General features: G+C 39.0%; 1 protein-coding gene across 2 annotated transcripts in view; it reads right to left on the bottom strand.

Moving 5' to 3' along the window:
* Positions 1-20,426, bottom strand: part of nhsl2 (NHS-like 2) — a 119,343-nt gene that overhangs the window by 89,386 nt on the left and 9,531 nt on the right. The window contains exon 1 of one of the 2 annotated variants that reach the window (XM_067523293.1): positions 15,055-15,306. The exons of the other annotated variant lie outside the window; for it this stretch is intronic. Within the exon in view, the coding sequence (XP_067379394.1) occupies positions 15,055-15,154 (100 nt within the window). The 5' untranslated portion in view covers positions 15,155-15,306. Of the gene's footprint in view, positions 1-15,054; positions 15,307-20,426 lie in introns of those variants that run through there. 2 annotated transcript variants of the gene reach the window in all.

The raw sequence follows: 20,426 nt of genomic DNA, 5'->3' as shown, positions 1-20,426 counted from the left end.
TATCTTTTAGTGAAATTAATTTAAATTTTCAAATGTGATAATATGAAAGTTTTATGTCTGTTTTTAAATGTGACCTTTTTTACATTGCCCCTGTGTAAAATAAACATGACATACACCAACAGCCAGATGAAGCATTATAATTCCACTAAACTGTGAATTTTTATCTTTCATTGTTATGGTTTAGCAGGTCAACTGCTACATAGGGACATAGTTGTTATGAATGAGACACGTGCGATAAATGACCTTTAAGATGCCCCTACAGCAAAGCAAATGCAAAAAAGTTCTCTTCTCCTATATGGGAGCAAAAGGTGCCATCTAACGTGACCCACACCGAAGAGCAAGCGTGATAAAGTGTACGCTGAGCTGACCCTCCAAGTGGAGCCAATGCCATAAAATGCCCCCTTCCCCCCTTTTTTTCTTTTAAAGTCATTCTCCCCTGCCCCTAAAACAGAGTCTACTGGCGACATCTAGTGGATGTGGGTAATATGACAGATTGCCATTAAGTGACATAATTGGCAAAGTCTTTCTGGACAGGAGGTCGGTGCAGATGGGTTGGTGACAAAACACACAACTTTGAGACGCGAACACCAGGTGGTTTTATAACGCCATTCTTGTTACTTTAGTCAACGTTATTTTTTTATTTTACCCCAAATGTAACCAAAAACAAGTACTCCTTGTGCCAAAACCAAACAACATTATGATGCATAATGTTTCATGATAACGACCTATTGAGCCTATGGCATGTGGAGCAGATACCTACTGGCCCACAGCTATGCTGCTGATAAGAACAGACAACGGCTAATGACGAAACAAAAACATCTAAGGTAGGTGTAAAAAAGGAGAAACACATTCCTGTGTGGGAAATGTTGGGCTAACGCTACGTGATGCTTTTATTTTGTAGGAGTTTGATATATACTGTATTTTACTTTGTATTCTTTGTATTTAATTTTAAAAAAAATAATTTGGAATATCTTTGCATTAAAAAGTAGCTCTAACTATTTGATAAAACCAACTTAACTTCTACACAGCAAAGTGAAACACGATGCATCACTGTCATTGCAGTGCAGACGCCTTCTCACAGTTTCCAAACAGGGTCAGATGATATCCTACCGGCTTCAATACGATAATACACTGGCTCTCTCTGTCTTTCTCAGCAATCCTGTCACAGGAGCCATTACCAGGCAATATTGGGAGTAGACTAAGGAGGTGACAGGGCGAGGAAAGTACGGTAGTTGGAGAATATGAAGAGAAATTAAGAGGAGAGAGAGAAAATCATCTTCCATTCTCAAATCCCCTAACTCCTAAGGAACTTTTGGAACTAGAATAGGAAAACATTTTTTGACTCATGTAAACATATTGTACACACACACACACAAATACAAACAGAGAGAGAGAGAGAGAGAGAGAGAGAGAGACTCAAACACTGACCTAAACAATGAGCAACTGCAAACCAACCAATATATAGAAGGTGCTAATGCAAATTTTCCCCCTCAGAGTCATGGAAAACAGTTATTTTATACCCAGTCCATCACTGAATTTGTGATGCAACCACAGCTGTCTTCATCCATCCCTTTGGTAATGGCCTCTCACATGACAAAAACAAGCCCTGCTTTCACTTTCTACAGCAAGAGTCCAGAGTAAATAAGATGTGACATGTTTAAGCAGAAACAGATGACAGTTTTGAAGGCATAGATGTGGAGAAGAGGCGAAAGTGGAAGTGGGGGATACAACGTAACAGACCATTATAGCGGCTTCTGAAAGCAGGTTTGGTGCAGACATGACTAGAGGCAAGAAACAGCGCTGAGATAAAAACACATGAAAGAAGAGGGAAGTTCGTTTTCTCATCGCAGTAAAGAACTAATGGGGACAAGAGGGAACTGGATGGTAATGTTGGTAATGACTCTTTTAAAGATTTAAACATCCGTTTATGTGGAAAAAGTCTTGTTATGTGGTCACCGTGGATTTCCTGTATTTCAGCAGCTTTCATCCTCATTCGGGCCTTTTTTCTTACATTTTTAAGCAGGTAAAAAGGAATTTCACACCACACTCCACGACTGAGGCCAAGAGTTGACATGTTTACCTTGGATAGGAGCAGAAGGAAGGTAAAGGCAACAGAGTGACAAGAAGGTTTACAGAAGAAGAAGACAACTCTCTGTTTTACCTTGTCTGGCTGGATCAACCAGACAGAGAGTTACTGCTGATCCCAGCTAATGCTGGAATTCAGTAATGTCAGTTTAATGCCGATCTTGAGGTTTGAGCCAATGCATCCAGTTTTAATGCTACCTACCACCATTAACTTCAAGCGATTTTTCCCCTTTTCCTTCAGGACTTTATTACCATATAGTATAACTTTCTGTTGTTTTACCCTGCTACCAGTAGTTTAATGTTAGTTTGCTACTTGACGACACATGATCTAATGAGGCCTAAATCCAGAACACTTTGTGTTCCTTTTGTACAGTTGTGATCATTTGTTGCGCTCTAGGGTTTTAAAGCATCCATTATCTTATCCACATACCCTCTTCGGGGTCACAGGGGGTTGAATCCTACCCCAGCTGTCATAGGGCGAGAGGTGGGGTGCATCATGGACAGGTCAGGGCCAACACAGAGAGACATACACAGACAAACTATTCACACTCACATTCACACCAACAAGCGAAACTACGGTTGCAGCTGATAGAGTTAAGACATCTGGATACGTGACCTTGGGCTCTCATAACTTGTGATTTGCATTTTCCCGTTTTTTATCAAACTTTTAATCCATTTATTAAGATATTACTAAAACAATGAATTAATGATGACCAGTCGCCTTTTTGCCTCATTCATTTAATTTGTTTCCATCGTTCCTTTTCCCTCATGGGTTCTCTTCTTTCTCTACAATCATATTTTTTGCCTTTCCTTGCCTTTCCTGTCTTTCTTTCCATCATCCTTCCCCACTTGTTTAATATCCATCTTTTCCCATATCTTAACATCTTTCTAATTTCTTATTCCCTTCCATCTTTTAAGTGTCTTCTGTCTCCCAGAACATTTTACATTCTGGGTTTTCCTAACGCCACTTTATTTAATTTTGTTTTGACTTCACTTTGTGGTCCTTGCTGGAAGCCTCTCATACAGTTATTCCCGCACTGTCTCCCTCTCTTCCTCTCTCTCTAAGCCACAGCTCACTCCATCCTTCATCATTATCCCCTTCTTCCCTGTAAACACTTCTGCTGCCTGTAGGACACATACACACATGCACACACATCCAGCAAGAAAATGACATATAAACACACACACAGTGGCCAAAAACTATCACTGACTCAAAGGCCACAAGCACACACACATGCCTGACTGTGTGAGTGTGTTCTGGTCTTCCAAAACGCCATCCCTCAGTAGATAATGAAGCCAGCCTGCAGTCTCACAGTAATCCCTAAAAGGAGTGGAAACAAGGAAGACCAGCTCCTTTCTGTCGGTATGTATCTATGTGCCTCCGTTTTGTCTCCCCAGTGATTCACTGACTGTGCAGATACTAACTGGAGTGTAAGTGGCACAACAGTGCAAGTTGAGCCTCCACTGAAACCTCGCCCCACTGCTGCATTCAGCAGATCAATGACCAAGCCATTTTCTGCAGAGCTGAGAGACTGGGGGAAAGAGTGTGTTTGGCTGAGAGAGGCTGGACACAGCTGAATTCATTATGGCCAGTGCTTATCAATGACTCGCTTATTTTAAAGTTTCTGCATCCGATGACTGTGTTAGCTGTTTCTTCTGTCACAAAAGAACTGGAAACCAGTAAAATGTTGTTGATCCATCATGACGAATATTCAAAAAAGAGATGAAACATGAATCATGTTACAAAAAAAACAAAACAAATGGCACCATTCAGCGGAGAATGTGAGCAGGGCCACCAAATACAAATGTCAAACTTAAAAACTAATGTGGCCACATTTCAGCTCATACAACTTTAAACTTGGATGAGCGTTTGAAAATTTACTTTCAGCACAGATTCGCACTATATTGTCACTTTCTTACCTTGTTGACTGATATGGGCCTAGGATGGCATTTACAGATGGCAGTGGACGATGTTATGTAATTTGTGGTCTTTTAAAGCTGTTATTTATCACAATCACAGTATTAAAGGGCGTTTCATATATTTGTGCCACTGAGTTTGTCTATCAAAGACAATATGATGAAGGGCTTAAAATTCTAACAGTTCAGTTCTTTTTACATTTCAGCACACATATGGAAAAAATAACAAACCAATGGAGATCTGCAATGGTCCAAATATATTAAAGTTAAAGTAAAAAAATGAATAAAAAATGGATGATTAAACATATATTGAAGCACAGCGAGAGCTCAAAAGTAGTAATCAGTACCTTGATATGTCACAAAAAGGGTTTGTGTGTCTACCTGAGCATACTCATATCTACTATAACTGAAATTTGCTGATGTTCAGTTTGTTTTGCTAGAAAATATCAACAACTAACAAATACGAAAAAAAATCAATAGAAAAAAGTAAAGAGCATTTTATAATAACTATCCCCAATTCTGTGTTTAAAATCAATGTGGTTTCTGCATCCTCTGTGAGACAAAAAGGAAATCAAACCCACAACTCTCACAACTTTTGTTGTTCCAGATAATTCATGGCAACACAAAAATATCTTAAAGTATATGTCACACGCTGAGATTAGCTGTCTTACAAAGGAGCTGTGAGTGGCTAAGAGGGGGAGGGAGGCAGGAAGAACAAGATAAACACACAAACTTCAGTGAGGAAACTGCAGGAAAATGTCACGACTAACAACTGAACTCTACTTCCACCTAGTGGCCGTGACAGGAACTGAATCTTTGCTTGGCACAAAACACAAATTAGAATTGGACAGACAGTATTTTCTGTGACTTGTAAACACACACACACACACACACACACACACACATCTGTCTATTCATTGAATGTTTTATTTACAGTGAGATTCCTAAAGCATGTAGAGGCAAGCGACTTTTCACAAAGTATCTTGTGTGTAAAAGAAAAAAATTTAATACTTGCCATACTGAGACTTTACCCAAAACAAAGACACAAAAACAACATGTAAAATTAATTCCTCACATTTTATAGCAGTTTTTGTGTGTGTGTTAATTGGAAAAGGCCATATTTTTCTAACCATGAGCAGCTAAATATTCAAATTCTGAGTAATTATCACTATAAATTATGGTGAGATGCATTTTGGGTTCAGTTTTCATGAATTCTTAAAACTAATAAGTCTAACACAGTAAAAGAAATGGTGAAACTATTTGAAATCTTCTACTTTTAGAAATGCAAATACTTCCAAAAAGAGTCTATATATCAAGATCTTGATATGAACCTATTGTGTTATTTTCCCGTTATGACAGACCATTTAATTATCTTATTTTATTGGAAGGGCTGATGATATGTTACTGTGAGGTTGTGCTATGGCTTTGTATTGGAAGTTAGATTGTCTGTATTTATGTCACTTTTTTGTTTTAATGTGCCACTTTCTATTTACAGTTAAACAAACATGATTTCGAGGCCTTCATCTTATTCATTTGACTTTCCAATCTTTCATCTCTGTTACTTTCCATATTAAGTCTATGTACTGGGGCCACACAGCAGCAGTGACCTTTTTAGTGGATTTAATTCATCAATCAACAAATATTAATTGGGGAAAATGGCAACAAAGAGATGCATGACATTAGATGAGGGTTATGCTGAGTATAAAGGCTCAATTCCTGGATGGATTTCCTTGAACTGATCGGCCCCTGTGGAAATTGACACCAGCAGGCATAAAACACACATTTATAGAATAGGGCATTGCTACAGTAAGTCAACCACATCATTGTTCTGACTTCACACCAACACTGCTCTGCCTGGGGTCTGATGATCTGGGCTAAAAAAAAACATACAATTCTAACAAACAAATTAATCATTTGTGGAAAAAAGTGTGGAAGTTTAACACCCTACATGCAGAGAAGAAAACATACCTGACAGGATGGAATTACACAATTAAGTTTCTGCTAATAAATATTTGAGTTCAAAACTGAATAAGTGCAGCATGTGGACTGCAAGTCTTGCAATCGCTGACTTTCTGAACAGGTTCCTGACCATCAATGTGACACAGACCTGACATGGAATGAAAATAAAAGGAAAGAAAAGCAAACAGAAAGAGTGAAATGAAGAAGAAGACATAAAAAGAAGAGCAAACTGTCTTTACTGAATTAGTGTAGCTGACTTTACTAGAAAAATAAGCGGAGACCCATTGCTTTAATCATTGTCTTTTACAAAGGTGAATTTAAGTTTATTAAGATCTTATTAAGATATTAGTTGGATGCAGTAGACAAATTAACTCAACATTGGCAGTCTTTACTGAAAATCTGCAGATTTTTTTCCTTCTCTGTTCAGTCAGTTCATTAGGCCACATGAAACACAAACAGTCAAATATTTGTGCCAAAACCACTACATAGACCATTTGGGATCACTCTGAATGTTAGTATCTCAGCATAGGCCACAGAGTCAACACTGACCTTTATCGTGGTTACCATTCTAATTATTTATCTGTGTATAAGAAATTAATATATACTAGGAAAACATGCTGTTTCAAACTAAACAAAAGACGAGTCTCTGGTGAGTTTTTAGTCTCAAGGAATGCATTATGAAATGTCTACTCATGTGCTGGTTTGGTTTCTGTTAAAAGTTGATATAATTCATTCTTCAGTTTCATCATTTCAAGTTGAAAAACCTCAAGTCAGAAAAGCTAATAGGTTCTGACACTAAAATCTAGTTGTCTTAATTTGAAAATATAAAAGGTAAATATAGTGTTAATGACAAAACAAGAACTGACGTTTTCAGAACAAAATTAAAAAATATTCTTTATATGGGGTTCATACAAAGATCCAAGTTGTCATGATTCTGTCTTTGAAAAAGAAAAATTGTACAGACCATAGTATTATGAATAGAACATTTAGGTGAGCAGAGTTGGTCGGCAAACTAGAAGAAGAGAAAGGAGCTATTGGAGAGAAGAGAAGCAAAAAAGTCACATAGTAGAACAGACGTCCACACTGTGTTTTTTCAGGTACAGTGCCAGTTTTCTAGCAAGACTTGTACAGTAAAATCCCCCCGAGGCTTCAAAACGTCCCCCACTACCTGATTTATGTAATGTGTTGTCAGGCAAAAGATGAAGGACTCAACCAATCCTAAACCTGCGTTTTAGCTGGCGCCGCTTGACAATATATTCTAGTCCAAAGAAGTTGAATAAAAAAGGGAAATCACAAGAGACTGGAAACTACTTCAAATCTGGTCACAATTAACCACAAATGCACAGAGACTTTACTGTAATATTTTGTAATTCGATGCCTGTTTACTATGTTTTCAAACTAGGAGACTGAACAGCAGGAAAATGATGAGTTTATGACCCACTTATTGGTGTTTTAAATTCATTTGGAAATGCCTATTATTTTACAGGCAGCAGAAAACATACTGGAATGTATTAACCAACATAACAATGAAATGATTATGCCAAACTGAAAACCACCACTTATCATTTTCTACTACTTGCAACATAAAGCATGATTTTTGTCATTTTGTCATTTTGTCATTTTGAGTTTATCCAAACATGAGCTAAGAAAATTGGGCTTACACATGCACAGTATAAAGTCCAAACAGCGTCAATACCTGAAACCACATTAGTTTAAGTATTTAGAAGACATTCATTTTTCTTTTTCTTTTTTTGATTTGTTTTCAACACTCTCTACTCACATTTAGTGTCCGTCAGCCTGGATTAGCTTATTTGTCTGTGCTTAACAACAGTTGGGTGTCCAATGGGTGACATGTTTTTCTACTCTTCAAACCTCTTAGTTGAGAATGGGAAGGAAAAAAGTGGGGCTCCCCCAAAAGCTCTAATGGGAGCTAATGATTTACGCTGAGGTGACTTGCTTCTTTACGAGCACTGTACAAAGTTGTGGTGACTGTGTGAGCAGAGACGAAGACTGCAGACTGACAGATATCCCTTTGTGATTAGAGCCAATTCATCGTTGACTGTATGGGGATGGTTGAAAATACAATCAAATTCGAAAGTTTGTCTTTAAGGAAGATGTTGGTTATAACTACATGCTTCAGTAAACTTAGCTAAGGTAAAGTCCGACCTAGTGTATTCCTAAAAACATACTGTATGCTCGTGAAATAAAGTGTGGAGCCTTAATGTGCAGCCATCTTTTTGTGGTCATTTTATGGTCATTTCCGACATCTAGACATTCAACATCTTTTTTATTCCTTAATATGCGCCACAATCTTGTTGCTATGATGTCTGTTTCACTTCTTTCACTTCACGCTGCCAGTAAACATAGGCAAAAGGAGAATTTTCCAGGGTTTCTTGATGCTATGGACGTCTAAATCATAAAGACGTCCTGTCTCTAGTTCACACTGCAGCTGGACGAAGGAAGGGATGATGGGAAGAGAGAAAGAGAGAGATACACTTTAAATCATTTGCATGTGAAATAGACTGGCACTCAGATCAAAAACTACGGCTGAGCCTGGAAGGAGGCAAACACACACACACACACACACACACACACACACACACACACACACACACACACACACACACACACACACAGAGTCCCATCAGTGTGTGGTGACAGCAGCAGCCCTGTGCGAGCAGAGAAGCATGTGAGGCTGATTACAGAATATTTACTGCTGAGTCTGTCTAGACAGAAAGAGAGGTATGATCAAGAGTAGGCTAGATAGACAGAAGCCATGAGAAATGAAGGAGACAAGAAATAAAGGAGGGAAAGGACAGAGGGGGAAAAGAAAAGGAAGCTAGAAATTGTTTTTAAAAAGTACGATTGTTTTCCCCAGAAAATCCCAATAAATTGCCCTGTTTACAGTATCACAGTATATAGCACATATCAAATCCTGATCCCTGTATCATGGCCCCTACTGTACCGTATCAGCTTCTCTGACAGGTGTAGACAAGCTGATGTGCAGCAGACTGAAAACAAGATACAATCTGGCTTTGAGTCACACCTGACTTTGCAGTATTTAACAAAGTTATCTCCATTACCAAGTACTTTGAGAAGCACAACCTAAAACGTTTAGTTGCTGTTTAGTAGCTAGAAAGAAGTATTTCAGAGCCTGTTTAAAGTTTGATTTACATGAGAATAGTTCGTAGGAGACAGGTTTCCTGTACTATTATGTACTATTGTGATGATGATGATGATGATGATATTTCCTTACTTTGACAAACATTAAACTTTGAATGACCTTCGCCATGAGTGGAGTTTGGGCCAAATTTGCTGGAGAGAAAACTGCACCGTCAGCCACAACATGCACATAAACAACAGACAAGTGTGTCATTGTCAGACAGGCTGGGAACATTGGTCACACACACACACACACACAGATTTTACAACTACACCCACATAAGAAATACACATCTTTCCTACAATACACACTGATGTACTAGGAGAAAGTGAATGTACCACATGTTTTTGCACACACATCTGTTTCTTTCATACAAAACGTTTTGTCCTCTTTACGTCTCTCCTCTCTCACTATCCAATTTATTTTGCATCTTGTTGACCTGATCAGACCCTTTTCCTATATTCCTCATGTATCCACTTCTATCACTCTCACTTCTTGTGATTCTTCTAGCTTCTATAATTTATCCTTTTGTTTTACTCCTCCATTTAATTGCCACCATTTTGGCCTGAAATTTCCAGCAACTATTTAATCTCCTTTACTCCCTTCTTTTCCTCACATTCTCACTCATGATTTGGTCCAAATAATTCTGCTTTAAAAGCGTGACATTTAAATAGCTGGTGAGACGTTTTTGGTGGGGAGGGGGGCTCGGTCACTGTATCAATAAGACATTGTTCCAGCAATTGGTGGAGGATCAGGGGCAGTGCTGCACACACCTATTGTATACTGCAGTTTTTGTTTTTGACCTAGTGACAGCTGTACATTTGCTCGGTTGTTGTAACATCTTAAAGATCCAAGCTATAGTTATCTTCACATTTTAAAAGCAGTTCTCTCATTTTCCCACACTCATGCTGGAGATTTGGTAGTGAAGCAGAATTAAGCCAGTACGTTAAACTTTAGATTAGTGGCTGTGTATTTACTTTGTGATTATAGTGCTGCACACTCGCTGGCTGGCGATTTTAATGTTTTGGTCCTCCAATACGAGTCCACCTTATTGATAAAATCATAGTAGAATTGTCACCTTTCTGATGGTTTAAGTTAAAAACTGAAAAATTATAACATAGTAAAAGTAGAATTCATGGCAGAGCTGCTGTATTGGATTACTTTAGATTGTACAGGTGTACCTAATAAAGTGGCCAGTGAGTGTATATATGCATATTTGTTAACGTTGAGTCTGTTCTTGTCAGTGTTTTGAGGCTAAATCTATGTTTTTACTACAGTTTTATACCACTGAGGGCAAGAGTTGAAGAATTTTCAACTTCTGATTTCTAACTAATTTATCTATGCATCCATCCATGCATCTCATTGCTTATCTAATTGTTTTTCTCTATAAAGCTTTGCTGAGATGACGCTCATTTGTAAGCAGAACATTTTTAAAATGTATACATGATCCTGATAAAATGCAACCACAAGGGGGCACAAGCCAGTGTCTTCTTGTGGCAGTCCAGAGTCTGGATAAATGCAAAGGGTTGTGTCAGGAAGGGCATCAGACGTTAAACACATGCCAAGTTAAACATGCGAATTATGACTTTCACACAGAATCTGAGAAAGACTATTAGACAGGTTGATGAGTCTGAAGCTGGAAATTGAAGGAGTGATGTTCAATGTTGTTAGTGGTTATGCCCCACAGGTAGGATGTGAGTTAAAAGAGAAGGAGAAATTCTGGAGTTGGATGAAGTGATTCAGAGCATCCCCAGAGGTGAGAGGGTGGTGATTGGTGCAGATTTTAGTTGACATGTTGGTGAAGGGAACAGAGATGATGACAACGTGATGGGCAGGTTTGCTCTTCAGGACAGCATGATGGCGGTAGACTTTGCAAAGAGGATGGAAATGGCTGTAGTGAATACTTTCTTTAGAAGAGGCAGGAACATAGGGTGACATATAAGAGTGGAGGTAGAAGCAGTGAGGTGGACGACATCTTGTGTAGACGTTACAATCCGTAATCTGAAAGAGATCAGTTTGCAAAGTGTTGGCAAGGGAGAGTGTAGCCAGACAACACAGGGTGGTGGTGTGTAAAATAACTCTGGTTGTGAGGAAGATGAAGAGGGTACAGGGAGATGCAGCGTAAGGTGAAGGTAGAGGTGGCAAAGGCCAAACAAAGAGCATATGAGGACTTGTATGTTAGGTTGGACACTAAAGAGGGAGAGGTGGATTTGTACAGGTTGGCCAGACAAAGAGATGGAGATTATATTATATCTTGTATCATATCATCATATTTTGCTTGACCACCAATAGAAAAAATCTATTAAATGCCTCAGAAAATACAATCCGAAAATAAAACAATTCAGTCAAATGTCCTTCAAGCCTGATGTCCACTGCAACAAGAGTCTTTTAAATTTCAGCACTGTTTGTTGTTAATCCCATCACATTTCTCTTTCTTCTCCCATCTGTTGTCAGGTTCATTTTTTTAGGCCTGAGTAATCTTTTATGTTCGCGTCGAAACCAACTAAGTTGATAAATCACATTCGATCACACTAATTGGAGGTTGTGTACGAGTCTGTGTGTTTGAGTGTAAAGTCCCAGGGGGTGCAGCTAACTGTTTCTCCACAAAGTAGCAGTCCTACTGCTGTCACATGACAAGAGGGAAGTTAATGAGGGAGAGAGAGGGAAAGGAACTTGATTTTCTCCTATTTCAGTGTTTGGAGGAAACTTTCACAATATTCTGGCAACAGTCGGATGTCAGGCCTGTTTCCTTCTTCTACACTGCCTCCAGCTCCAGACCCCCCAGGCTGTGTGTGTGTGTGTGTGTGTGTGTTTGTGTGTGCGCGTGTTAGTTCCTTTATCCTCCCTTTAATGACACAGCAAATGGTTTGGATGAGGTACAATGCAAACTGAAGGTAATTACACCTAAAATCCACAAAGGTTCACAGATCTTTTTGCTGAAATACATTTTAAAGTTTATTTGAAGAAAGAAAATTAGTCTTCAGCTGTCGTATTTGATTAAATTATGCCATTATCTTCCCGTTCAATCCTTTTTAGTGCAGAATTTTTCTTACAATCCACCACAGCCCAGCATGTAAACACAGAGAATGAGCTTTGGAGCAAGACTTTTGAAGACATTTACACTGTCATAATATGCTCAGATAAAGGTTGGAATGCACTTTGTACACAGAACAAGGACTGCAATTTGTCACTTTCAGAGAAAGTGCAGTAAAGGGGAAACTTTTAATGGCCCAACTCTTTCAATCAGTGAAATTAAAACCTTTGTGATATACTCATCCTTTATTTGCTTGCCATTGAACTTGACCTCCTGATACAAATCACGGTGTCCTTTTGGGGTCATTCTTAACCTTTCAAAAGCATAATGGCACAAAATCATGTGAGAACATATTTGGTCCTCCATTCAGGCTCTCCGACAACAGAATTTCCAGACGATTTGGACAAATAAGCTCATTTAAATCTTTCGGGCACATTTAAATGTCAGCCTGTGAGACGACAGTGTCTTTGGGAGCTGCTCCAGTCAGACACACAAAAGATCCAACAGAGAGACAGATGGAGAGCTGATGACTCAGGCTCATCTTCTTCTTTTTTATCTTCAAAAGTCTTTCAGTGAAATTTCCTTCAGGCCAACAAACATTTCTAGGTGCATTATAAACTATCCAGGAGCAGTCTGTCTGAGCACTGCCATGTGAGATGGGTTGCACGGCAGGCCGTCTTTTAGCCCGAGGCTAGTTAGCATTAACAAACGCCAACTAGCCTCGGGCTAAAAGACGGCCTGCTGTGCAACCCTCATCTTGTTGTAGTTCCTTTTCATGCAGCAGAGAAGGACTTTCTAGAGTCAAAACACATTGACTACATGTCCTTCTGAAAAAGGACAGAACCCAAAGTAACATCATACCAGCTGTTGGAATCACTGGTCCTGCTTTATTTGACTACACTAAGATGTATCACCAACATTATTATTACAGCATCATTTTGAAAACGCTTATTTGAATGTTGACGGGCTTCAACTTAGCTTAGAAAAAAGTTTTAAAGCCATCAACTGTAAAAACTGAACTTCAAAAAATGTATTAAATGCATTTTTAATGCTGCATGCATTAAAAACTTGATTGTTCCAAAATTTCCAAAACACTGCTTTCAGCACGGTTGTTAGGCTTGAATTATTTGTATAATAACACATGTAAAGTAAAATAAGTAAATTAAAAAAATGTATGTAACACACTGGTATAAAATTGATATAGAAAGGCTCATTTTTAAGCTTAACATAGGTTTGTCAGTTCACTGCTGTCATGCAACATACAGCTTATTCATATAGCCTTCACATTCAATTCATACTCACTTAAATTTTAATGTAATCCCATATGTTCAGTGTGTCTCACAATAACCAGATACAACAAACCACAAGTAAAACAAGATGTACAAAGCAATTGGTGGATGGGGAGGAGGCTAAATAATGAGAACAACAGATTTTTCCAAGCAAACTGATTGAAACCAGTGTGTATGTGTGTGTGTGTGTGTGTGTGTGTGTGGGGGGGGGGGGGGGGGGGTGTATGTGTGTGTGCGTGTGTGTGTGTGTGGGGGGGGGTGATTGTGTCACCGCTGTGGGCTGCAGAGATCAGCAGAGGCCTGTGGTTTGGTTAATGTGTCCGCAGAGATTTGTTCCCAGTTTGAACACGAGTCCTCTTCAGCTGCCTTTAAGCTCAATTGTTTGGTATGAAACAAGTGAGCATCCACATGTGAGGAGTGTGGCTTCACGTGCACAGTTCACCTACCAGTCTTACTGCATTGTTTTACACTGACTGTAGATTCACGTCTTTATTGAAACACCAGCCTCATCAATGTGTGTGTACGTTTGTAGTCCACAGCAGAGGGCATTTTTAAAAACTGCACAAGTTGGCAAAATAATTTTAGCCCAACCTTTGCTGTGAAGTTATTAAACAATATTAGGTCATGCGTGGCTTTGGTCAACTACACACATGTGAGCATTCCTGGTTGATTACTTAGGAATAGTGTATATCTCCTGTTTACCATTGAGATAAAAGAAAGAACACTTGCTCCATGATAACTTTCCAGAGTTGTAAAATGCTGTTTCAGAGTATTATAAACACCTGTGCAATGTTTGGCATCTTTTAAGCCTTCATGGATAATTTCCTCTAACTGTACCGTCACGATCCCGAATCCTTTAACAGTGCAATTATGTTACAATTGAGGGTCGTACTTCAGGAAATCTTTGCAGATATACTGGAATATAGCTACAGTATCAAAGCCTGTGTTTACCTTTACAAAATGCTTCTCCAAAGGCTTATGAAACTTTTTATTAATTTAAAATGTGTATTGAGCTTAACTGAAAACATCAGGCCAAATATATTGTTTTTGTTTAAGGATAATTTTAAAATGCTAAATTCTAAATAAACTTACTTTGAGCAACATAAACTCATTTTCTTAAATAAATAAATAAGGTACATGTCTTACTTGCATTAGTGTTTTCTATTTGCCAAATACATCAAATATCAAAGTCATACAATTAAAATTGCATTTTGTAGAATTATTATTCATAAGACGCACTAATTAAAGAAAAAGTAAACCAACATTTGGTGTTTTTGTAAGTCAAACAGTACAGCATTCAGGTGCTCAGCCTTAAGGTCAGATAGAAGCAACGCAATCCCTTCATCATGCCCACATGTATACAATCATCATTAATGTCTCACACGAGCCTTGAAACGAACTGAAAACACTCCCTTGTCACCAGGTCTGTCCTCTGCAGGTCTTCTCTTCAGGATTCCCTCCACAGACAAACACACACACACACGCGCGGCAAAAAATTGATGTGCTGACAACATTGTTGCTTCACAGCACACTTGAGGTGACAAGACGAATGCAGCAAATCGAGACCACCAGCTAGGCACTGGACAGATGGACACAACACACTCTACCTTTAAAGAAATGCACCCTGAAGGAGGTGTCCATCTTCTCCTTATCCTCATCGTCCACTGTCCTCCCCTGTGCTGGTGATCGCCTCCTTTTCCAGCGCATCGCTTCTTACTCTCTCTCTAACTAAATATTGCTCTGGTAGTTTTTTGAGTGCATTCTCCTGTCTGTACACTTCATCCCCTTGTTACACTCCACTGTTGTCCTCCTTTTGCCTACTTCCCTCTGATGTCCTCCCTCTCTTTCTTTCATGCTTCACCCATTTGGTTACACTTTCTCTCCCTCAGTCTCACTGCCCCTCTCTATCTCTCACGCGGTCTCTTTCTAGAAACAGTGACAGTTCACACGATAAAGCAATGCCTCTGTGTGTGTGTGTGTGTGTGTGTGTGTGTGTGTGTGTGTGTGTGTGTGCGTCAACATGTCTTTTCCAACATCTGTGTGTAATTTAAAATATGGGATCCAAGTGTAAATGTTAAATTTGGATGCATTTTTGCAGCATGTCTCTGCTGTGCAAGTATCGATACAGTGTGTGTGTGTGTGTGTGTGTGTGTGTGTGTGAGTGTGTGTGTGTGTGTGTGTGTGCCCCGCCTCATTCGTTTGCCACGCTGCGGTCAGTTATTGCTGCATTAGCCCTCCCCACCAACACACAAACAGGCTCGGTCCAACAGAGTTAAAGCCTGATGCCAGTTTATCGCTACTTACAACCCCTAATCGAGTGGTTTAGATAATGTTCAAAACGTCTCTGAGCATCTGATTGCTTGTGCATCTTGTCTTTTTTTTTATTAATTCTTTTAAGTGAAAGCATAAGATAAGAGTATTTGCTTCCTTTTTTTGGCATGTGTCAACATAGAAATCTTTTTCCACTCATTTGTATTTGCTTTTACTAACACATTTGTACGTAACAACTTAATAATAGGATACTGGTACTCAGTACAGTGTTGAGGAACTTACGTGGGCAAAACCCATTCTGGTGAGTACAGCACAAATCCAAGCTCTGGAAGTATCACTGAAATCAACATAGTGATGCAAATGGGCCAAAAAAACATTGTATGATCATTATGGTGAGTAATCTGTTGTTTTGTTTTTGCAACTTTCTATAGGATGAAAGTCACATTATATAACCAATCATCTGTCTCTGAGACAGATGTGGTTTAAAGATAAAGCTGAGAGGCTCAAAGCTTAAACTACATCATATCCTAGAAACTAGTGTGACAATTTTAGAAGCCTTTTAAGTGACATTTTCCACCATATAATCAGCAGCATGAAGAGTGAAACTAGTTGACACTCAGGCGGGAGGGTATGCAGTGTAATGAAACAGGTAAATAAGCTGTGTGTGTGTGTGTGTGTGAGAGAGAGACAGGGCAGCGTGCCCACTTCACGCAGGGCAATAATAAACACAGAGGGCGGACAGAGGACACGCAGAACCACCTGTGTGTGAGCAAACACAGTCACAGATATGAGGATAATGAGGTGCTCAAGAAACTAAAGGACACGCACTTTATACCAGCGATAACAATTCTAACACGGAGCTTACTCCTGTTATTCACAATTAACAAATAGTCACACTTTAGATGTGAAAAAACATCATAAACTGATGGATGTTTGAGTCCTCGTAACCATAGTAACCTATCCTCTCTGTTGATGGGCTGTCAGAGGAGATGTTTGAGCAACATGTGAGGGACTATTAACATTTTGGCAAACACATTTGGCCTTTTGACATTTAATACTTTTACATAATTACAATCATGTGTTTGATTCTCAGTACAGGGCAGTTCTTTGGTTGTAGGACATGATTTTGGACATCATTTGGTCATTTGTACATTGACAGTAAGTGGGATTTCACTTCTAAACTGCCCTAATTAAAAAGCTAACTTTTCTTTTAACTTGATTTTGAACAAGCTTTGCAGACCAAACAGTCACCAGAAGATCCTGTTGAGGTTCAGTCAGAAAATTGGAAGAATGTGACTTAAATACAGTCAATAGAGCTTTATATAGTTTTTTTACTTTACAGTACCCAATGTACTTTGCAGTTTCATTCACCCTAGCAGTAGGCATGGGTACAGAAACACACACACACACACAAACTAAAACAGTGATGATGGCAGTTGGCAGGCAGGGTACCGACCTGACCCACTCAACTTAGTGTTCAGTGTCTTGCCCAACGACACTTTGACATATAGACTGGGATTGAACCACTGACCCCGGAATTGGTGAATGACCTCCCTACATACTAATCCCCAGCCGCCACGTGGTCTGGGTCTAACTGTAGATGACAACTTAATAACACCCACCTCAAACTGAATTCAGTATTAGTGAATAAATTATCAGACTGCACTTGACTGAACTTATAAATGACACCAGCCAACACAAAGGACAGGGTGTTAACAGAAGGCATAGCAGGTTTGATTTTGTTAACCAACACACACACACACACACTGTTTATTCACACCACATCCAAACTGTAGAGCTTCCTGTCTGCCAGGTACTGGTCTGGTAGCAATAGGCATGGGCACAGACACACACACACACACACACACACAGAACTCATCAGGGTGCCCGGGTCCATGTGTTCAGCATAAGAACTCTGTGTTCTGTTGTTAAAGCTTCCTCCCCACAGCACCCTGCCAGCGCTGAATACAGCCAGGTCTGGACTCCTGACTTCATTGTCCCCTATCCTTGATGCTGCACCTGGGATCTTGCAGGAGTAACTCATATGAACAGCGTAATATAATAAAATTTTTGATGGTAAACTGTACTATTGATAGTATTTAACATATACAAGTAGTATTTTTTCATCTTTTACTAGTAAATTCAATAATGATAATATAATATAAACATATTTTGGCATGTGTGGTTCTACAATACCATGCATGTAAAATGTAAAACATCACAGGTGAAAAAATCTATTTCACAAAAATGGAAAGAAAATCAATCACAGTTAATGTCACATATAATACAGTATTTACCAAATTTCACATTCTAAAAAAAATCTTCCTTAAACCTTTTAAACTTAAACCTTCATGTTTTTAGTTTTATCAAAACAGGACAATTTACTTTTCATTCCAAATTTTTAAAACATCACAATTATTTTGCTAAATGTTTACATGCAACAAAATGCTGCAATTGTTTGGTATGTGAAGCTGTACGTCCTTTAACGCCACTATTTTCTTGTCTTTTTTTCTTCCGTCACTGCCCACCTTCCTGCATGCGGTCACTAATATAACCACAGCCAAGTAACAGCCTCCACAATAAAGTGATTTTCCCCTCCTCAAATTTAAGCTCTACACACACACACACACTCCGCTCAATCTGTCATCTGGAAGTGATTGTGTCCACGGTTACAGCATGACTTGGCCAACATAAAGCATTTTGGTGTTGACAGCCAGTCTTTTGTCCGTTAGAGAACTGAGAGAAAAACTGCACAGAAACACACTGGCCACATGCACACAGGATGCTGTTATATTAATTGGTGTAATATCAGTCACTGTTACTATATAAACCAGAGTGACTCATAACTGTCTATTAAAAATATCACAAATACCTGCAACCAAGTACACTGGAGGTTTTACAGTATCTACTTTTATGTACTTTTCAGTATTAAACCTTTAAAAATACTACACATTTTAAATATGTCCCCTTGAGTTAAGACCATCTTATGTGTCTTACACACACACACACACACACACACAAAGAACTGAATGAGCCATTGCATATTGCAACACCTACAGTAGCAGTTATACAGTAATATTATCCTTCACTGTGGAGTTGTGCTGGTATGCACCTGATAAATACAGTGCCAGCATTCGCTCTGGTTTAACTTGGTTTTTGGTTTCCAGCAACTTCTTGTCTTTTTCACTGTTAAATTTCTTGTGTGTTCACCACCTAGTTGCTCTTTTTTTTTTTCTCTGCTGTTTGCTGCTGAGCACGTACACCACAGCAAATCAGTTTATCAGGAACTGTTTTTACTAAAAAAAAAAAAAAAAAAAAAAAAAAAAGCTGCAAGCTACTGGAAATGAGTTTGATAAGAGCAAAGACAGTTAATCAAACAGTAAAGCTGTGGTCCATTAATACAAAACAATGAGCTGAAAGACATGACAAAGTGAAAAAGGTGCACTGGTCATCATTTTCTTTGTGTGTCACTGTGTATAAGCAGTTTTGCTTAAACCACATGTTAATCTAAAAATATTTATTAGTGCAGCTTCATGTTCAGGAAGTGAAAGCTGAAACAGGAAATAGCAAACCTGCAGATCGGATCACCTGCTCTGGATCATATGATGCTTTAAATCATCTGTCAGTAAAGCATGTTTTCTTTTTGTACCGGTCATTAAAACATGTTAAACTGACTGCAACTAAATGAATCTGTATGAACTGTGCATGTTATAAATACATTAAGAACACATGGAGAAAGGGTCACGTGTTTGGGAAAAACGTAATGCAAAGGGACATGGGGTCATTGTGTCCTAATCCAAGACAACATATTTAGTTGTGTTTGTGTGAGACAGTGTGTGGAGTGTCTCATGAAGACACATACTCCCCAGATTCCCTTTCCTCTCTCTCTCTCTCTATCGCTTTCCTTTTCCCTGTATGATAGGAATCTGCACTCTGGGAGATCATATAAACACTGTCCTCATGCCTTGTCCTCATGTTAGCACTACAGAGAGGCATGCACTGCATGTGTGTGTGTGTGCCCGAGTATGGCCAGCAGACTGAGGACCAGTTTGAATTTTACACTACTCATGTGAGAACATTTTGACAAAGGGAGGACAGTGCTCACTTTCTTACAGCCCTTCAAAAAGTCTGTTTTAGGGTCAAAACTTCAGGTTCCGGTTATGGATAAGGGATTTGGGTTTGGCATTGAGCCTTGATAGTTAAGGTCAGGGTAAAGACAGAATTATGTCAATGAATGTCTTCACATTGAGGGACATTTAAGAGTGTGTAGGAAACATGCTGGACTCATAGGAGAATACTGAACAGTACAAGTTCTATACTTCTTTACACACACACAGACATACACCCACATACACAGGGCCTCTTCCTGCACTGTATCACTCCTGTTACTCAATGTCCTGAATTGCAGTTGTAATTGTTTTTACTCAGTGTGGAGAAATTGGTGGATTGTGGCGATCTGACTCCAACTCTTCTTTAATTCTCTGTTAATTCACAGCATCTACTCAGTTTTAGTATTTTTCATAGAAAAACACTTGGGCTCACGACTAAACAAAGCAAAGTAGCCTCTATCATCGAGCGGTGTGGGTCACAGACTAAATGCTATTAAACCTGAGTGAAAGTAACTTATTACTTAAGTACTTGGCACTTTTGAGATTCTTGTACATTACCTTGGTATTAGCTCATCACACACTGTAGCATGTACTGACTT

Source organism: Channa argus, chromosome 12 (assembly GCF_033026475.1).
Source record: "Channa argus isolate prfri chromosome 12, Channa argus male v1.0, whole genome shotgun sequence".
NCBI classification, from domain to species: domain Eukaryota; kingdom Metazoa; phylum Chordata; class Actinopteri; order Anabantiformes; family Channidae; genus Channa; species Channa argus.
This window is presented reverse-complemented; position numbering and strand designations above follow the sequence as displayed.